Below are 21,482 nucleotides of genomic sequence, written 5' to 3'. Positions count from 1 at the left end.
CTTCTATTTCTTTGCACTGTTCATTTAAGAAGGCATTCTTATCTCTTCTAGCTATTCTCTGGAATTCTGCATTCAATTGGGTGTATCTTTCTTTTTCTCCCTTGCCTTTCGCTTCCCTCCTTTCCTCAGCTATTTGCAAAGCTTCCTCAGACAACCATTTTGCTTTCTTGCATTTCTTTTTCTTTGGGATGGTTTTGGTTGCTACCTGTTGTACAATGTCGCGAACCTCTGTCCATAGTTCTTCAGGCACTCTGTCTATCAGATCTAATTCCTTAAATCTATTTGTCACCTCTACTGTATATTCAACAGGGATATGATTTAATTCATACCTGAGTGGCCTAGTGCTTTTCCCTACTTTCTTCAGTTTAAGCCTAAACTTTGCAAGGAGAAGCTCATGGTCTGAGCCACAGTCAGCTCCTGGTCTTGTTTTTACTGACTGTATAGAGCTTCTCCATCTTTGGCTGCAGAGCATATAGTCAATCTGATTTCTGTGTTGACCATCTGGTGATGTCCATGTGTAGAGCCGTCTCTTGGGTTGTTGGAAAAGAGTGTTTGCTATGACCATCGTATTCTCTTGACAGAATTCTATCAGCCTGTGCCCTGCTTCATTTTGCACTCCAAGGCCAAACTTGCCTGTTATTCCAGTTATCTTTTGGCTTCCTACTTTAGCATTCCAATCCCCCATGATGATAAGAACATCATTTTTTGGTGTTAGTTCTATAAGGTGCTGTAGTGCTTCATAAAACTGGTCAATTTCATCCTCTTCAGCACCAGTGATTGGGGCATAGACCTGGACTACTGTGATATTGAATGGTTTGCCTTGGATTCGAACTGAGATCATTCTGTCATTTTGAGGATTGTATCCCAGTATTGCTTTTCCTACTCTTTTATTGACTATGAAGGCTACTCCATTTCTTCTGAAGGATTCTTGCCCACAGTAGTATACCTGATGGTCATCTGAATTAAATTCACCCATTCCTGTCCATTTTAGTTCGCTGATACCTAAGATGTCAATGTTCAGTCTTGTCATCTCTTGTTTGACCACGTCCAGTTTTCCTTGATTCATGGATCTTACATTCCAGGTTCCTATGGAGAAAAAATCTTTACAGCATCGGACTTTCCTTTCACCACCAGACATATCCACAGCTGAGCGTCCTTTCGGCTTTGGCCCAGTCGCTTCATTCTTTCTGGCGCTACTAGTACTAGCCCTCTGCTCTTCCCCAGTAGCATATTGGACGCCTTCCAACCTGAGGGGCTCATCTTCCAGCGTCATATCGTTTTGCCTTTTGGTACTGTCCATAGGGTTTTCATGGCAAAGATACTGGAGTGGTTTGCCATTTCCTTCTCCAGTGGATCACGTTTTGTCAGAACTCTCTGCTATGACCTGTCCGTCTTGGGTGGCCCTGCACAGCATAGCTCATAGCTTCATTGAATTACGCAAGCCCCTTCGCCACGACAAGGCAGTAATCCATGAAGGGGCACAATATTTTACAAGCCTACAATTTGAAAGTCATGGCAATCAAATTTGAAGGACGAACTCAGTTAACAAGGTGACTACTCTGTACTAATTCATTGTATATCTCTTTGTTCACATCTTGTTGTGAAGAAACAAATGTAAAAAATTACATGTAGTATTGTGTAAACATTGAATAAACTTCATGTCAAAAGTTGTGACTTAAACAAAGCAGAAGTTGAGAGCTTTTTGTTTAATCCCTGAAAAATAGGATTAACTTTTTATGATGCCAATTCCAGTATTTTGCACTGAAATAATACTTTGTTAATCCTTTTTATAAAGGACTGTCACCTTGTGGTCAGCAATAGAGGCCTCAAAGAAAGTTGACTGTGGCCCAGAGAAACATATGGAATAATAAATTTATTAGTTGAAAAACCTACAAGACTTTATTTTTGCTTCAAAATATAAAATGAAATCCTTCTGAAACCAGTATTTTATTCATATTTTCTCAATCATCTCTTAGTATTACTGAATATGTAGTTAATTTGCTAATAGTTAAAAGACTGATTAATTTAGGATGATTAATTTAGAAGACATCTATCTGTTTGTCTATCATTTATTATCACACAGGGCTAAATACTGATTTAGCAGAAAGTTCCACTGAATTTAAAGTGGATCATTCCAAAGTTTTAAAGATTAACACTGTATAATTATAAGTATTGGAGTTCTTTAATGCTGGAAAACATTAAGATTTCATTAAATAAATAAAAATGCACTCAGGAGTCTCATTGAATTTATGATACTTATTTTTTAAACAACAACAACCAGGTTTGGGTTCAGATAACATGACAGACCCAATAAAGTGACTTAGCAACATAAGCAAACACTTTCTTTAAAGAAAAACAACAAAATTTATAGAAACATAAAGAAACATAAAACATAAATAAGTGAAATAGTTCATCAAAGAAGATATAAATTTATAGCAGACATAAATAGAAGAAAAATACAGTTGAAGTTAATAGGTTTGCTCTTTGAGTCCTACTCTCAATTCCTTGTGAGCTGTCTCATCTTCCTCCATCTTTCTTAGAAAACAGGAAGGTGACACCTGTTGTGCAATGATAAGGGGTCTGGTGTACAGACAGAAAGAGAGGGGGGGAGAGAGAGAGAGAGAGAAAGGGAGAGAAAGAGAGAGAGAGAGAGAGAGAAATAAGGATACTTCCAGATAAAAACTGCTGTGATTAGTACAGTATTAGCACACCTTCGGAAATATATTTTTAAAAAAGATAATTCCCAGCACAGAAGTGTCGTAGAATACTGTGCTCTAACTGCCACCCAATTAGATGCTGCAAGTCTCCTGAAAACCACCATGATTAAAAATATAAATATTAAACATGCCAGTCTCGCCTACTTGATGTCCATAAACATCTCCATCTGGAAGCACCTTTAATGGAAAAGAAGCAATGAATAAAGCAATGCTGAAGGCAAACAAAACAATAAAGCAATTGGTTGTGACTAAGCAATTAATTCATTTTTAATTATCTGATTAAAGAAGTTGAAAATTACAGGTTGAAGAACACGAGAGAAAAAATACAACAGTTCAAAAAGTAACAGGCAAGCTCACCTATGCTAGAGATGGAAAAATGGGAAGCAAATGTCTGCAAGCAAATGTAAACCTTTTTGACGCTAATTCCAGAAATGCATGCATGTAATAAGAACTTAGTAAAAAGTAAATTCTGGACCATTTCCAGACCCATATTAAATATTAGATAAAAATATAGTATGGAGATTCTAAGCAATAATACTGCCTTAAGTAGGTCACAGGCTGACCAACAAATGCTTCAAATCTTTTTAAGCAAGATTGTGTATTCTGGATTACTTATACCATCCCTGTGAAAAATCCTAAATATGCCAACTTACTTTGAGTTAAAAATCCATCTGAAATCCACGGAGTAAATATACTTTCTCCTCGATTAAACTAGATATAGAATATTTTGTCTGCAGCTGACAATACTTTTTAAACTATTAATTAAATGAACTTTAGGTTGCTTTACCCTCATTGTAATTCCAGAGTTACTGTTGTTATCATATGTAGACGCTCAAATCATATAACTTTATTCACCCAGAAAGAAGAAAATATTGCCTTCTACAGCTGCATGATATTTTCTGAGTCATAGAATCAAAGAACTGAAAGAGTCTTTTACAAAACTACCCTATCTGCAACAATCATGTTAAAACATCCCTGAAAGTTGACTGCAGATCTGTTGATTCAAATACATCTACTGCTGTATCAAGAGTAGGAAAGAAATATAAATTTAGCATTCTTTCTGGGAGATGAGGTACTCTGATAAATGATACAGGTACAGCAACCCCAAGGATGTACTGTCAATGAGTCCTAATGTTAAATAAACGTATCTTACAAAAGTTTAAAAAGATCAGTGAAGTGCCTAAAATAAGATGACTAAGGTTAGTCATTGTCGAGGTGTTGTGAATAAGACCCTAAAATGTTCAAACCAGGATCTTTTTAAGAAACTGATTGTTTTCATTTGGTGTAACCAATCCTTGTACTCAAAATATCTGTATCACCGAGTTCCAATATTAATTTAACTGAGGCAGATTTTGTCTATAGTGCCATCTAACATACTTAGTAAATATTTCAGAAAGATTAGTGCATTCTCACTGCCATGCATACAATATATTAAAAATTCTATTTGACAGCACAGAGGTTATTTTGATGTCCTACTTACCTATTTGCCAGATGTCCTATAATTATTTGTTTTCTTTCTGTAATTTTATATCTGTTTCTTTTAATTATATAACTTTTAAAATATGAACCACTTTGACTTTTTTTTAAAAAAAATGAAAAGTAGTGTACAAATTGTATAATTAATCCTATAATTTACACATTTTAAGCAAATTGCTTTTATGCAAAGTATGGATTTTGAATAACACTTTTTAAAATCAAAATTGCTAGGTTTGCTTGTTTTTTTTCTCTATGAAGGCGGAGATTGCTGCTCTAGTGAATAGAGAGATGCCATAAACTAGGGAACAATTACCCAACCTATTTATTGTTAATTAAACCTGGGAGCACAACAATGTATTAAAGTGAGTCAATTAATTAAGCACAGCCACTTCAACCACAGAAGATTCAGTTAGACTTCCAATTAAAAAAAAAAGTGCCAGTCCACAGACAATTGAGCTGGATGAGCCAGAGTATCCATTGCGGAAGAAGGAAGAAAGGAAGGAAACGGAGAAAATGGGGGTGGCATTGAGCACCAAGCCCACTAGCAAATGAATCACACCTGCTCCAATGACTTCTTCAATCTTCACGAAAGACACATCAATTTCCTTGGCAAATTCACGGACAGCTTCATTGGGGTCCTCATATGTAAAAGGATCAATGTAGATCTTCATTCCAGGGGAGCCTTCCCATTTTAGTGGGATAAAAGAAGAGAAAAAAAGAATCATATTCATCTCTGGGAGGAGGTTAGAACAGCATCCTGAAGCTAAACCCTTCTTCCTTCCCTGATTTTTTTTTTAAAACCAGGACCTCTTTCTAAGTTGGACAGTTCATTATCCCTTCTGTTCCAGTCCTTTCTTATATCATTCTCTACTTCTGCAAAATCTTTTCTTTTGCAGTCTCCCTGGAAATTCAGGACATATTAGTTATAATGGATCAGGAGCAAAAAATAGATTATATACAAAAATGGGTGCACATTGTTACTTATCGAAGCCACAACATTAGCCAATATGTAAAAAAAAAGTGTAGCTAGAGAACAATATTCATTAGCCCAATGCTTTTTCTGCTTCTTCTGATTGTAAGGGGTGCCTGTGCAATAGCAGTGAATGCAGGAAAGAAATAGAAGCAAACTAAGAGGGAAATTGAGTGAAAAGGGAAAGAAAGAGAAAAGGGGAGAAATAAAGAAATCACTTTGGAAAAATAAGTTGCCTGAGAAGTTGAAAACAAAATTAAAAAGAAAAGATAAAATACAATCAGTATCTAAGAACACTATTGTTGTGCTCTTTTAAAAGTGTAATTATAGATAAAGAGGATAAAATCATTTTTCAACAATTTAAATGTTCTAGTAAGCTTTCTACTTGATTTGGATAGATGAGCTTGCTACTTGGAGTGAAAGCTCTTCTTACAAGTCTTTTTTGTTCAATTCACAAGAGCAAAGCTAGGCAACAAAACTAGTTGCTAGTTCTATATGAAAAATGACAGCAGATTTACCACACTTCCCTTAATGCATAATTTAAGCCATTTTTATTTACTCAGCACACCTTTGGATTGTTTTGCAGCTGCTGACAGAATATAGCAATTACAAGCTAGTGAGCATCCTAAGAATAAAACACAATCTCCATAATAAATATTCTTCAGCTACCCTTTTCTAAATGATTCTCTTTGTAGCTGATAAAACTTTACCACACGTGGCTGGAAGAATCTGAGAGTGCTAAAAGGATTTTGAGAGGAGAGTAGAAATATTGTTATTTCACAAATCTTAACAGAGATCATACATTCAGAAATACAAATCATATTGGTAGAAGCACATACATGTTATGGAACATATGAATCTAAGAGCATACAAGTGTGAGGTACCCCTCAGGGTGAAAGATGTCTTTTCTGTTAATGGCTAGATGGAAAACCTAAGATTCCCTCCTTGTAAACTATTTTCTACACCACAACACTCTTCAGTTCCCTTTTCAAAATGTTTAATCTCAAAAAAGTTGCTAAAGCAACTAAAACTGTAAGATTTAGGTAGGTGATTGTTAACAGCTTCAAACATTAGGCTTCTACAAGTGACTGGAAGCTTTCCAAACAGGGGAAATCACCAGTTATGGTACATGCTGTAGTACAGGATGGCTCATGTTCTTCAGTCAAAGGACTACCCTTGGCCTATGAATATTGTTTGAATGCTATTTCAAGACCACAATCCAAAAGATGTGGATGGGTATGGCCTATGCTTTATTTAAATATAATTAAATTTCCCAAAGCCATGTAGTTCTGATTTTTACCTTCCATCATATTAAAAATTACAATTTGCCACTTTCAGATGATCTCATTTAATATTAAATTATATTTGATTTTCCTCCTGCTAAACATGTCTAGTCTGAACCAATAATAACTAGATAACTCAACTAATTGCTTCAGATGCTACATGGACAACCACTAATCTATAGGCCACATGTAATTCTTAACTCTCTATATTTGGCAGCTGTCTTGTAGGTAATCAAAAGGTTTCAGAAAGATAATAGAGAAAGATAAGATAGATAAGCTAGAAAAGAATAAGTTAGAAAGAAAAGAAGGGTCACCATACTAATGTTCAGTTTTGACCTGAATCATATAGATTGCATTATACTTAATGCCATGATCAAAACCTATACCAATTGATCAATTCCTTTATTACTGGATTAATTTTATAGCACTAAATCTGATGTAGAGTAATCTGCTATCTGAACAAACTATTAGCTACACATTGGTCCAAAGCAGGATTCTTCCATTACCAACAATGAAACTTGTCGTGAAGTCACCTCTGTTTTGACTGTTTCATCACACAGACTTTTACAGTTCCATAAATCCTTTTATAAGTGCAGCCACTTCTTTAGCAGAATTACAAAGGAATTTACAAAGAGCCTTGGTGGAGCAGTGGGCTAATGCCTCCTTAAGTAACACCAGCTGCCTGCAATTAGTGCAGGTTCGCATCCCACCAGGCTCAAGGTTGACTCAGCCTTCCATCCTTCCCAGGTAGGTAAAATGAGGACCCAGATTGTTGGGGGCAATTAAGCTGACTTTGTAATGCCGCTTGGGGTGTGTGTGAAAGCCCTAATAAGCAGGCATATACATAGAATGAAGGCTACTGCTAAGTTTGTAAAGCCGCCCTGAGTCTTCGGAGAAGGGCGGGATATAAATGGAATTTTAAAGAAATAAAAAAATAAAAGTGTAATGTGGCTTCTAAATGCCCAGCAGTATAGAATGAAGTGCCAGAGACAAGGTGTATGTACAACTGATAAATGTCTTTGAACTTGTTAAGAAAATTTGCCATAGTTTGGAACCACCCTAGGGGTAAAGGTGGGCTGACATAATTAGCACAGCATGAATGAAAGCCCAAAGATCAGAGGATGAAAAGGACATCCTGCTATGCAAGTATATGCTACATGCAACAACTCTGGTACTAATGATAGAGAATAGACTGATGCATATTTCTAGCTGATAGCAGAAGCTTTGTTCTTTTATCATGCTGAGAATTAGCAGCTTCTCCATTCTGCCAAAGGAAAACATTTTGGTACTTCAAAGATTGCACACTTCTCTATCACCAACAGATGGTAATCAACAGAAAGATGCATTTCCTCAGTTTTAGATTGCTTAGGGCTTTTTAAGGGCAATATCCTGTGTTTATGAGTACTTAGCAATAACTGTCTATAATATTTTCCTTCTCTTCTATAAATATTCCTGCTGGAATTTGCAAAATGCTTTATTTCAGCAAAAGATTAAACCATGAAAACTTTTTTAGTCTATTTGGATCAGGGAAACTGTACTTCTCAGTGTTCTTTTGTTAATGACTCTTCAATTTTCAACCAAATACCTTCCAGAAAATCAAAATATAAGCAAGAATTTGGATCATAAACATAAATTATGTGTTTGTTATAGTTTTTACATTCTCCCCAGATTTTTAATCTTTAACATGTATATTCATGTAACTTTCTCTGGAAATCAGTGTAGCCTTTTAACTGTGCTTCTTCCATGTCACCATCCTGTGAATGAAGGGCTACACATTTTAATTTTCTTTATTCTGATACATTTAGCATCCAAATGTATCAGAATGTAAAGTATATGAAGATTATGCATGTTGTAAAGATTATAACCTGACATGAAAATTGTCAATGAAAAAAAGTTCATAATTCTTATGTGTAATGTGTTTTTCATGCTAGTATCAATAGCCACCTGAGGTGGACATTCTCATTAAATTATGTTTTTGTACTGATGCATTGTGCTACAATATTGAAACATTATCCCAGTGATGTGTTTCTTACTTTGGGGGGGGGGTTGCACCTCTGCAAGCCTGAAGAATAAAATTGAAACAAGTAAAACATAATCCATTTAAATGTTACACTAACTTATCTAATAGACAGCAAACAATAACAGAGAGCCAGTCTGGTTTAGTGATAAAGGCCCTAGACTAGAAAGCAGAGGCTATGAGTTCAGGTCTTCTCTTAGGCATGAAAACCAGATGGATGATATGGGGCCAGTCACTCTCTCAGCCCAATCCACCTCACAGGATTGTTGTTGTGGGGAAAATAGGAAGAAAGTATATTGTGTGTCTTTGCTGCCGTATGTTTTTTTGTAAAAATAATAAATGCTTTACCAGCATATCACCATTTACATTCATACTGATATTCATATCTATCCATACATACATGGAAGGAGCTCAGTCTGCTCCAGTTGTTGGGCAATTTAATTTTAATTTATCTGAATTTTACGGTCTTGATCAATCTGATCACCATTAGGCTGATCAAGGATAATTTCTCTAACATCTTACTTTTCAATGTATATTACATAAATTTTCAAATTCAATTGTTCATAATACTACAAGTAGCTTAATGTTGAAAACTTTTCTAGATATTTGGGAAATATTGATTCCATTTATTCATTTAATGCATTATGTATCCCGTATTTCCATCAAACTACAAGGTATCGAGAGGTTCTAGAAAAAAGCTTTTCAACCAGATCCTGGCTGGGCCTAAATATCCTAAACTTATGAGTAATAGCTGAAAACTTCCCAATATGAAGTTAATTATAAAATTATTGTGAAAATCTTTATTTCTTACTGACCACCCCATCAGAAAATGTCAAGGTGTAAGGGGATCTTATTTTAACTAATTTTCTAATCATGGGCTATCTGACTAAAACTAAGAGAGTCAAGCAATATCCACATGGGCAATCAAAGAAGATGGCTTTTATGCATGACTATTTCACTGATATTGGTGAAGATGATCTGGCTGTTTTCTTTTCCCTTATATGTTACTTTTTAAAAAACAATTGGAGCAAAATAAAGTAAAACAGGCGTCAGCAGGAGATTAGAAACAGCAAATAGTTAGAAACAGCAAATAGAAAATTGGATCTACCTTTCTGCCTTTACTGAAGAGATATTCTATTAGCCGTGGAGTTACTTTGCAGGTTCTTGTAAAAAATCTCTCATTATTAATTCAGAAAAGAAAGTAACAAGGCTGAAAACCAGTCACAAATCCCTCACACCCCATTTTCTTTGCTCCAGATAAGACACTGAAAGGACGTAATGGTAATGAGAATGAAAGTTGTCCAGTCCTCACATCCTTTAAACTATTTCTTTCCTGAGGTTGCAACAAAATATAATTTAAAGTATATTCTGCTAATGAATGTATGACATGTGCTGTAGCATTCTCTTTGGGTATATTCCTTAGAAATATCAGTTACAACAGGGGTCCCCAACCCCCGGTCCGTGGACCAATACCAGGCCCTGGCATGCCAGCAACCAGTCCACATAAACAAGTAAAGACCCATCTGCGAGATGCAGGCAGCACACAAAACCATGCACCCTCCAGAAAAACCTCTCTCCACGGAACTGGTCCCTAGTGCCCAAAAGGTTGGGAACCTTTGAGTTACAGCACAGAATTTCAGAGAAACAGCCTGTTGATTGCCCACTGTAAGTAGATGTTTTCTGGAACTCCCTAGCTTTCTCCATGATCCAGCGTATGTTGGCAATTTGATCTCAAGTTCCTCTGCCTCTTCAAAATCCTGCCTGTACTTCTGGTAGTTCTCGATCCATATACTGCTTGAGTCTAGCTTGTAGGATTTTAAGTATAACTTTAGTAGCATGTGAAATGACTGTAATGGTGCGATAGTTTGAACATTCTATGGCATTGCCTTTCTTTGGAATTGAAATGTAAACTGACCTTTTCCAATCCTGTGGCCACTGTTGAGTTTTCCAAATTTGCTGGCAAATTGAGTGTAGCACTTTTACTGCATCATCTTTTAAGATTTTGAGTAGCTCAGCTGGAATACTGTCACCTCCACTAGCTTTGTTGTTGCTCAGATTTCTTAAGGCCCATTTCACTTCACATTCTAGGATGTCTGGCTCGGGGTCAGTGACCACCCAATCGTGGTTATCTGGGATGTTAAACTTGTTCTTGTATAGTTCTTCTGTGTAGTTCTGCCACCTCTTCTTAATCTCTTCTGCCTCTGTTAGGTCCCTGCCATTTTGGTCCTTTATCATGCCCATCTTTGCATGAAATGTTCCCTTCATATCTCCAATTTTCTTGAAGAGATCTCTGGTCCTCCCTATTCTATTGTTTTCTGCTACTTATTTGCACTGTTCATTTAAGAAGGCATTCTTATATCTTCTAGCTATTCTCTGGAATTTTGCATTCAATTGGGTGTATCTTTCTCTTTTTCCCTTGCCTTTCTTTCCTCAGCTATTTGAAAAGCTTGCTCAGGCAGCCACTTTGCTTTCTTGCATTTCTTTTTTCTTTGGGATGGTTTAAGTTGCTACCTCTTGTACAATGCTGCGAACCTCTGTCCATAATTCTTCAGGCACTCTATCAGATCTAATTCCTTAAATCTATTTGTCACCTCTACTGTGTATTCATCAGGGATATGATTTAGTTCATATCTCAGTATCCTAGTGCTTTTCCCTACTTTCTTCAATTTAAGCCTAAATTTTGCAACAAGAAGCTCATGATCTGAGCCATAGTCAGCTCCTGGTCTTGTTTTTACTGAGTGTATAGAGCTTCTCCATCTTTGGCTGCAGAGCACATAGTCCAGGGCTTTTCAACATTGGCACCTAGCAGGTGGTACACAACCATCCTAGAAAAGTGGTAGTGGGGAAAGGGAATGAGCTCAACTAGTGGCAGCACTGCACAATGGCTGGAGCTGCAGGGCTATCAGGGCTCAGCAGAAGTGCCAGGATCAGCACCAGGTTCCAGCTGGAGCTCGGCACTGATCCTGGCACTTCTGCTGAGCCCAGAAGAAGCACCAATCAGCTCTAATGTTGCAGCATCTCCAAGGTCTTGTGATTTACATTTAGATGCTTGGCAACTGATTCATATTTATGACGGCTGTAGTGTCCCAGGGTCATGTGAAGTGAACAAAACCTGCTGCAACCACCTAGCAGGGGGGGCAAATAAAAATCAAACACCCCCCTACCCCACCCCCGCTGCTAATCCTCAACAGAAATGCTCACAACAATGAAAACCTTGGACAGAAGGAAGAGTGCTGCCAGGTGGGCAGGCAGGTGTCTTGCTCGGCTGTGGCTTGGGGGGGGGGCAACTTTTTCCACTGCCATTATAACTTCCAACAGTCACTAAGCGAACTGTTGTAAATCGAGGACTACCTGTACTTCATCACTTTTTTCAGGTTCCTATGGAGAATAAACCTTTACAGCATCGGACTTTCCTTTCACCACCAGATGCATCCACAGCTGAGCGTCCTTTCGGCTTTGGCCCAGTCGCTTCATTCTTTCTGGCGCTACTAGTACTAGCCCTCTGCTCTTCCCCAGTAGCAAATTGGACGCCTTCTGACCTGAGGGGCTCATCTTCCAGCATCATATCTTTTTTCCTTTTGGTACTGTCCATAGGGTTTTCATGGCAAAGATACTGGAGTGGGTTGCCATTTCCTTCTCCAATGGATCACATTTTGTCAGAACTCTCTGCTATGACCTTTCCACCTTGGGTGGCCCTGCATGGCATAGCTCATAGCTTCATTGAGTTATGCAAGCCCCTTCGTTGCAACAAGGCAGTAATCCATAAAGGGGAGAAAGCTAATACATTAGTGTAAACTGATCTTAAACTTTTAAACTAGACATTTTTGTGAATTTAAAAAAAGTGCCTGTAGTAATAATCTGAAAGAAGTAAATGATTAGGTACTACAGTATTTTCATATTTACCACATTAATTCTAGAGACTTGGAAAAGAAGCTATTATTAATAAGAAGCTATTCTTATTCATAGTGCTCTTATTAAAGCAATTTCAATTTGTTTAAAATCATTAGATTCCCAACATCAAGCTATGCTGGCCTATATAATTTCAAGCAGAATTTACAGCTAAGCTACATTCAAAATGTTAGGAATATACTGAAACCAATTTGAAGGTCAGCAAATACAAAAGCTTCTATGAAGCTTTAGTTCTGTTTCTCTTTAATATTCATTTGATTAACTTTTACTATCAGTAGCATATTCTGGTCCATTCATTTGAATAATAATGAGGATGTTCTCCCCTACAATCTAGGCTCACATTGTCTTTTTTTAAAGAAATAAAAGGTCTGGGAGACTGCCTCTACTATGCAAATTGGATTTCAGCTGCTCTCAATTTGGTTTCCTACCTTTTATCTCATTTCCTGATTTGGCTGAGGTTTACTTAGGTATTGCTGATGGCTGTAATCTATAGAACCCCAAAGAGTCATGCTTGTTTTCCCCAAACACCTGGGAACTATCAAATATAATTGTTTGCAGCTGGTTCTGTATACCCTGTAAGCAAATAAAGCATGTGTAGGTAGGCTGTAACTATTTGGTGGTTAGGCTTGTGATTATCCTACTCACTTTCCTAATATATTAAAAAGAACCTTCATTATATAAAAACCGATTCACTGCTTTCCATGACCCAGATTGAATTCATGAAGCAATAGGAATGTGATCTTTTATGAAACAGGACATACAAACATTTTCCAACATTTCACTGTCACTGATAAATCAATGCATTTTGACAAAATATTTTTAGATTGAATAAGATACAAAGTTTTGCTTATACTTTCTTCCAAGTTCTTGCTTTTTGCTTGCCAAGCAAACGATGACTGGCACAAATACCACTGCTCTTACTGTGTTCTGTAACAAGCTCCCATTTCAGGTGAGCTATGTGAAGTTCTGTGTTCCAGGGATATTTGCAGAAAGGTTGATGACAACCTCTTATTTCAAATAACTGGCCCAGGGGCATATATGGCAACAAGTGCTGTATAACATGGCTTTTCATTTTCCCTAAATGAAGCTGGGTAAAAAGTGTTCTAAAAACTACTTCAGATATCTAGCTAAACAAATGCCAGCCTTATCTTCTGAGGTTAGGGATTTCCTTCAGGGCTTTTTTGTGAATCCTTTCATTTACCCAGTTTCCATGCTCTCTGTTGTTAATTAGTTATGTTGAGCATCTGCAAAGGAAATTCTGATGGACTATGGTTGCTCTTTGTTCTCTGCCCAAAAGGCTTGTAAGCATTCTTTTTGGCCAAAATTTATAAACTGTTTCTAACATAAGGGAACTGTAGAAACCTTACGATAATATATCTGTTTTTGCCTAGCATCCATTTTTTCCTTCCTTTTTGTCTTCCCTGCAAGCCCCCCCCCCCCCCCACACACACCAAGTATTTTTCAGTCTTCATCTCAACTCCAAACCAGGCCATTAAAAGATATGACTATTGTCAAAGCCTTACAACAAAATACTTACAACTTTCCTGGCCCATCTATAACCTTCCAGAGGGCTTATTGCACTCACCTCTACCAGTACTGTAATGCTGTAGCTTATCACTGTATACTGCCTCTTTGCTATATGCTCGCTTCCTAGGAAAATAAAAAGTAAACATCAGCTCAAATTATGTTCAAATTTCAAGGCTGTGCACACTTTGAAAAGCATTTGGAGGCAGTGATTATATGAACATGCCACTTCTCTAATACCTGGGCTCCACTTCCAATATTGTTTTTCTCCTATGTCCCCTGCATATACACTTTGGTCCAGGGGTCTTCAAACTCAGCCCTTTTATGACTCATGGACTTCAACTCCCAGAATTCCTCAGCCAGCATGCCTGGCTGAGAAATTCTGGGAGTTGAAGTCCATGAGTCATAAAAGGGCCGAGTTTTAAGACCCATGCTCTGGTCCATGACTTATTACCAGAAAGTACTTGCAGTATAATATACTTTCCTTTTCTGTGTCCCCCTTGGCTCATTCTGTGCCCCCCATTATATTTTTTACATGTGGCCTCCTTGAAACCAGGGCATAACTTTTTTTTATTTAATTAAATGAATTTACTTAAGTACAGTTTGTATGTGTTTTAATATATTCCATGTACACTGTATTTAAGTAATTTAAATTTAAATAAAAATTACTTAATTCCCTTCTCACATATGAATATATACATTGAACAAAACATTTCAAAAGACTTTGAGGGGCACACCAAAGGAGGTTTCACATTGTGCACCTCCTTCCTGAACTTACAAATTTACAATTCACAGCAGCCGGCTGCATATAATCTATAAATCAAAGCAATGCAAACCACATTATGGCTCAGCATAATCTACAAATCCACCCCTAGGTCCTTAGTGGGCGTATTAGCATTGCAAAGTCGATTAGCTGATCACAAATGAAAATGAGTCCTACATTAGAGAACCCATTTCAGAAATGTATCAGGGGTATCTGCAAGGGGATTGGAGTAAAGCCAGTCAAGATGTCAAGCATGAATGTGTGACTGGAGCCTCATTCCTATGTGGACGCACGCAACATGAACACATGTACAAAGGAACAGAACTACGGTCACACTCACCTTCTTAACTAATTTAATACAGGTAAGTCCTTGACTTATGACCACAATTAAGCCTAAAATTTCTGTTGCTAAGTGAGAAATTTGTTAAGTGAGTTTTGTCCAATTTTATAACCTGTCCTGCTACAGTTATTAAGTGAAGCATTACGGTTGTTAAATTAGTAGCATGATCGCTAAGTGAATCTGGCTTCCCCATTGACTTTGCTTGCCAGATGGTCGCAAAAGGCGATCACTTGACCCCGGGACACTGCGACGGTCATAAATATGAACCAGTTGCCAAGCATCTGAATTTTAATCACATGACACTGGAGATGCTGCAAAGGTCTTAAGTGTGAAAAATTGTCATAAGTCCCTTTTTTCAGTGCTGTTGTAACTAAACAAACTGTTGTTAAGTCTAGGACAACCTGTATTTTCCTGAAATGCACTTTGCAGAAAACTACCACTGTGGGCTGTTTTTGGCCAACAGTTAACAGTTATTTTCTGATACTGTCCTTCAAAATTTAATATGATTTATGTTTATGTTTATGTTTATGTTTTATTTAATTTATATAAACATGATTTAGTACTATAATGATTTAGTAATTTCTCATATTATTAGTAACCACACTATGTCAGGTATATTTTCAGTGGTTTGCAATTACACCATACAATTAAAACTAAATAAAACAGACTTACTTAGGTTAATAAAATAACCTTTTGTGTAGGTGGATAATATAGGATCAAGAAGCAAAAAGGCAAAAAAAAAAATAGCAAAAACCAATTTATTGCACCACAGTAGCCAACAGAAGGCTAACATACCATAAATATCCTCTGTGGGAGACCAAGAAGAGAATCATTTGGACAAGATTAAGCTGAAGGCAAACATTAGAAGGCAGTTTGGCCTTGGAAGACAAGTTTCCTAAAAGTGGATCCAATAAACATAGGGAGTTATCTAGGTAATTTGGTTTCTTTTGATTTGGTATTCCCAACAGAGGTGCATTCCTGGAGTTTTCTGACATGTGTTTTCTGGCACATATGTTTTTTGCAAAAAAAAAAAACAATCTATGTCCACTGGCACACCCAGTGAGATGTTTTCTATGCAATCACTGCAGACCATTAGTTTTGCCAAAAGTATCCTGATGAACATTTATGCATTCCTACTATCACCTCTGGGAAAGTTCATCTTTGGAATGGAAAGAAAAGGCTAATGGGGCAAATATTACCTGCTGCAAACAATTGAAATAGCCACTAAGGAGACGATGAAGACGACCCCTGCTGCGGCAGAGCCAGCAATCAATGGCAGTTGTTCTCTCAGTTCTGACTTGTAGTCATCTGGGAGGGAAAAAAAATAAGTAGTTTTGTCATTTTCCTGCCTGCTGATATACACCTTCCACAGTTAATAATACATCCTGATTATTTATTGATGAGACTGGTATCCTCCTATTCTTCCAGGATGGCATACACAGGTAATTGCATTTTACCCTACTGTTTGTGAAATGAGATAAGCTAACAAGCAGTGTTTGGTTCAAGGCAACCCAGGGGGTTGCATGGCAAATCAGGAAACTTAATCTCTGGTTCCCTTTTTAAGCCCCAGCATTCATTACCAAAACTATTAGAGTAGATCCTTTCATATCCTGAAAATAATTTTGTAGTTAATGGAACTCAGGTTTGATTGCAACCTCCTCCTCCTCTTCTTCCAACTATATTTCGCACTAAAGCTAGGAAAACACACCCAAAGAACAGATTCTACAATTAAGTTAAAGCCTATGGAATTCTTGATGTTCTCTGAGCTTGGGTATTTGCTTGGACATTTAATTAACAAGCTAGGTAACATCATCAGTGCAGTAAGTGTGGGGTTTGCTGCCTATTTCTGTATAATAGCTTACCCTGTGGAAGTTAAGCTAGTACATACTGTATATACTAGCAGGCAGCAACTCTACACTCACTAGAATTCATGATGTTACCTAGTTGAGGAATGAAGCATCTGCAAACAAACAACCCTCAGAGAGGACCAAGGACTCCATCTTGAGCTACATATATTGTGTTCTAAATTGAAGGCATTGGTGGAATTGGGAAGAATGCTTTATAAGTGTTCCTTCTATTAGTAATCTCAATCATATTTTAGATTTCTATCCTTCTGTCTTTTCATCACAAGTACTGATTAATTTCTACATTTTGGCAAACTTTAGTTTGCCATTATATCTGAATTGAACAATTTATGGCTTCTGCTTTCCTGCAATTCAGGACTGATACTTAATATAAAACTCTAGCAAACAATATCCCTTGTAACATTCTCTGGCTTCCTCAAGAAATTATTCAGATAAAGTATTGTCTACTTGCTCTCACCTTACCTCAATGGACTGGTAGACAATAAATTAATTTGATTAACATTACTGCTTATCTTCTAATAATTCTGGCATGAATACTTAATAGCTTAAACTAAATTCATACAAACAGAAAATTTCACACCTCCTTTTAATTTTCTTATTCTCATTTGAAGCTAATTACTGGTATCTGCTTTATCTCCTGCCTGATGCATTAATTTTGAACAAATTCCCATCTAACAATCAATTATTATTTAATAATACAGTATCCATTCTTGTTAGATTTCAATTAGCTGCTTATGTTTCGGGCAGAATATTCTCTTTGCCTGTCTAATTGTCTAAGTAAAATGGAAATATATTTTAAAAACGGCTCATGTCTTCAGTTAGCAACTGATGCACACATGCTTCCCATTTCTTTAGTTAGACATTGCTCAAGGACAGTGGACTCTGGGTTACAGTTAGGCTCATATAGCAAAACTGTGTAAAAATACTTTAGAGGGGAACCACCTGTGTTATGACATTATGATGTGGGACAATAATATATATTAATTAAAAGGTTAAAACAGGGTTATTCATTTGCTAAAAAATTAAAGAGGCCTATAGGGGTCAATATATACTTGTTTTTTTTCCCATCAACATACTTTTGAATTATTGTGCAATTAGTAGTCACATTATTACATTTGCAAGAACACTGATTATAGTAATGTATTACACTGAGATCTAGTTTTAGAATATTTTTGAAAAGCATCCAGTTCATGACAAAATGTGTAAAATGTGCAGCAATATCTGAATAATCCTACATTTCCTGTGGAATGAATTTAATGTTGTTAAAGATGAATGTAAAAAGAGACTGCCAAAAATGAAGAAACAAAAGAAACCAAATTTGATGTCAGAATATAACCACAGAAATTGTCAAGAAGACAAGCCAGAGCCAAGAAAGACAAAAATGTCCCAAAGGAACTTAACAAGAAATTCAGAGAACCGTTTCATGAGGCAAGAACTAATATTACAATAACATCTGTAAAGGCAATGAACATGGAAACAGCATGAAAAAACAAGAAAGTTTATTGAAAAAAATATCTGAACTCAGACAAAGGTTCCCATCTCAAATTGGTATAATGCAGCATTTCCTGACTTTTTAAAAAAAATCCAAGGCATATTTTCAACTTTGTTTTTCTCCTGTGGCCTCCACCCTACTCTACATACATGTTTCATTACCAGATACACACGTTAGATAATAATCTGATACATTTTCTGGCATCAACAAGGTAGTATTTGCAGTATAATGCACTTGGCTTTTCTATGACCCCCCCGACACATGTCATGCCCCCACCCCCATTTCATGTTTTTCATCTGTGTCCTCACTAAAATACCCTAGGTCCCACAGGAGATGATACGGCTGCTGGTTGAAAACTGCTGTACTAATGGATGCCAAAGGACAGATAATAATCAATTCAAAGGAGATCAAGCTAAATTTTTGTCTAGTTTAGTCTAGTGGTTAAGGTACCAGGCCAGAAATTGGGAAGACCATGAGTTCTGATCTCCTTAGCCATGAAAACCTGCTGGGTGACCTTGGTCCAGTCTTAGCCCAACTCATCCTCACAGGGTTATTGTGGGGAAAATAGGAGTAGGAAGGTTTGTTGGGAGTTATTTGTAAAAACAAAAAGGCAGGATGCAAATAAATAATAAATAAAAGTTACTGAAATACAGGTAGTCCTCAACCTATGACCATTGCGTCAGTGACCATTCTAAGTTGCAATGACACTAAATGAGTTCTGGATTTCTCCCGCACTCTGTGGTCATGTGATCTGAATGCCTGGCAATCCATTCACACCTACAACCAGTTGATAAGCACCACGTGATCACATGATTGCCATTTTCAATCTTCCCTGCTGGCTTCCCCAGATAGTAAATGGGGAAGCTGGCAGAGAAGGTCACGAATCACTGGACTAAGTCTCTCCCACCCATACACCCCACTTCTGCTCCATACCACTCACACCATACCAGTCACTCACCCCCATGCACACTCCCTGACCTATCTCACACCTATGCATACTTTCCTCCCTCACCTTTCCCAATCCATATGGCATCCCTCTTTTACCCTCCCCCCACACATCTCTTGCATACACCCTTGCATCCATATTCACCCTCCCTGACCTCTTGTGCACCCCTTGAAGCCTTCCTGTATTGCACTTCTTGTGCATCCTCCCTGACCCTTTCTCACAAAACAGAAATTACGGTCCTATATGCTGCTGTAAATACAGAACTACTTGTACTATACAGTAAAGATGTCAGTATCCAAGATAACTTAGAAGATAATTCCTACTTACAGGAATCTCTAATATTAGGTGATCAGCACTCACTATCAAATTGAAAGGCTACAAGACTAATGGCATACCAATGGAAATATGGAAAGAAATAGAAAGAATCAATAAAGTAAGAAACTATGCCAGCAAATATGAAGAAAGACACAGATCAGTCTACATAACAAAACCACCCAAAAGAGAGACTTAACAGTGTGTGTGCCAACTCTTGTGCAATATCCTTCATTTCACATGCTAATAAAATAATGCTTAGGATCAATAATGCAGATTAAAACCCTATATGAAAAAAGAGGTGCCAGATGCTCAAGCTAGTTTTTGAAAAAGCACAGGAACACAAGGCAATATTGCTGATGTACACAGGATAATTGAGAAAGCCAAAGAACACCAAAAAGAACTAAATATGCACTTCATTAATTAAGGAAAAGCATTTGATCATATTAAACCATGAAACATACTTAAAAAAATGGGGATCCCAGAACATCTCATTTTCCTTGTGAAAAACTTAAATACCAGTCAAGAAGTCACTGTACAGACAGAACATGAAGAAATATATTGGTTCCAGAGTGGGAAATGAATGCAACAAGGCTGTATATTCTTCCCTTGTTTATTCCGTTTATTTGCTGTGTACTTTAAGGAAAGCTAGATTGGATGATTAACCTAGTACTAAAATTGGAGGAAGAAACTTCAATAACTTGAACTATACCAATGCCCAGAAATACAGAGGTTCTGCAAGCTCTCATAATAAAACTCAAGGTACACAATGAAAAAGTGGGGCTAACCAACCATCCTTAGAACTGACAATGAAGATATCCAAGTGGTGGATTGCTTCCACTTTTTAGGATCAAGTGTCAAAGGTTAGAGAACAAGCACTTAAGAAATAGGTCACGTATTACCACTTGGTACAGCAGCTATGAAGATCTTGGAAAACTATTCAAATGCAGCCATGTGTCTATACTAATAGTGATCAGGGCTTTGAAGAATCAGGATAGGATGAATATTGATGCTTTTGAACTTCGATATTGGCAGAGTCTTGAGAATATGGTACACAGCCAAGAAAACAAATGAATGGATCACTGAACAAAATCAACCCAGAGTTCTCACTCAAGGCAATGATGACTAGGCTCAAATTACTCTACTTCAGACGAAGACCTAACTTCTAGAGAACACTGTAACGCTGGGAAAGATGGAAGGAAAGAAAGAAAAGAAGAGCATGACCAGCAGCAAGATGGATAAATAGACTTGGTTACAGTGGTGATGAGTGCACTATTGGAAAGACCAGGTAAGTGACAGACCATCCTAGATGAAACCTAACTGTGTTGTCACTAACAGTCAACAATGACATGGTGTCAGATAAGCAACATAGGTTTACAATAAATAGGAACTGAATGCTTGCAGTAGTAGGATGGATTGCAACAAGCAAGCAGCTTTTTTAGATGCAGAATTTCATACCTGGAATGCTGTCATCACAGAGATTTGTTTGACATCTGCTCCAAAATCCTTTCAGCTCCAGGCAAAGAACACCCTCTTCCCCTCTTAGATTTAGGGGAAAATAGTAAGTGAACTTTATTTTTTAATATTTGATCTTGTAGATTATCATTATTGCTATTTTTATCATGTGGCCATTTTATTGATTTTAATAGTTTATTAAACCTTTTTAAAAAAAAACTATTTAGGAAAGGGCTGGTATGATATATATCTCTGTGTATATGTAATTAAAGCAATTAAAACAACTGCCTACCCCAAATTCAGAAAGCTGTAATGAAGTTTATCAAGATGATTCACAAATCATTTTTTCTTGAATAAGTCTGAGTAAGAATTTTCTAAAATATTATTTCCTAAATTAGTAGCTTCTAGGCAGG

General features: G+C 37.0%; 1 protein-coding gene across 1 annotated transcript in view; it reads right to left on the bottom strand.

Annotated features, from left to right (window-relative positions):
- Positions 1-21,482, bottom strand: part of EPHB1 (EPH receptor B1) — a gene marked incomplete at both ends in the record, with an annotated part of 375,741 nt that overhangs the window by 22,572 nt on the left and 331,687 nt on the right. The window contains 3 exons of the mRNA XM_081329090.1: positions 4,753-4,875; positions 13,958-14,022; positions 16,199-16,307. Of these exons, the coding sequence (XP_081185216.1) occupies positions 4,753-4,875; positions 13,958-14,022; positions 16,199-16,307 (297 nt within the window). The remainder of the gene's footprint in view (positions 1-4,752; positions 4,876-13,957; positions 14,023-16,198; positions 16,308-21,482) is intronic.

The sequence above is a fragment of the Vipera berus genome (assembly GCF_964194415.1).
Source record: "Vipera berus genome assembly, chromosome: 5".
Classification (NCBI taxonomy): domain Eukaryota; kingdom Metazoa; phylum Chordata; class Lepidosauria; order Squamata; family Viperidae; genus Vipera; species Vipera berus.
This window is presented reverse-complemented; position numbering and strand designations above follow the sequence as displayed.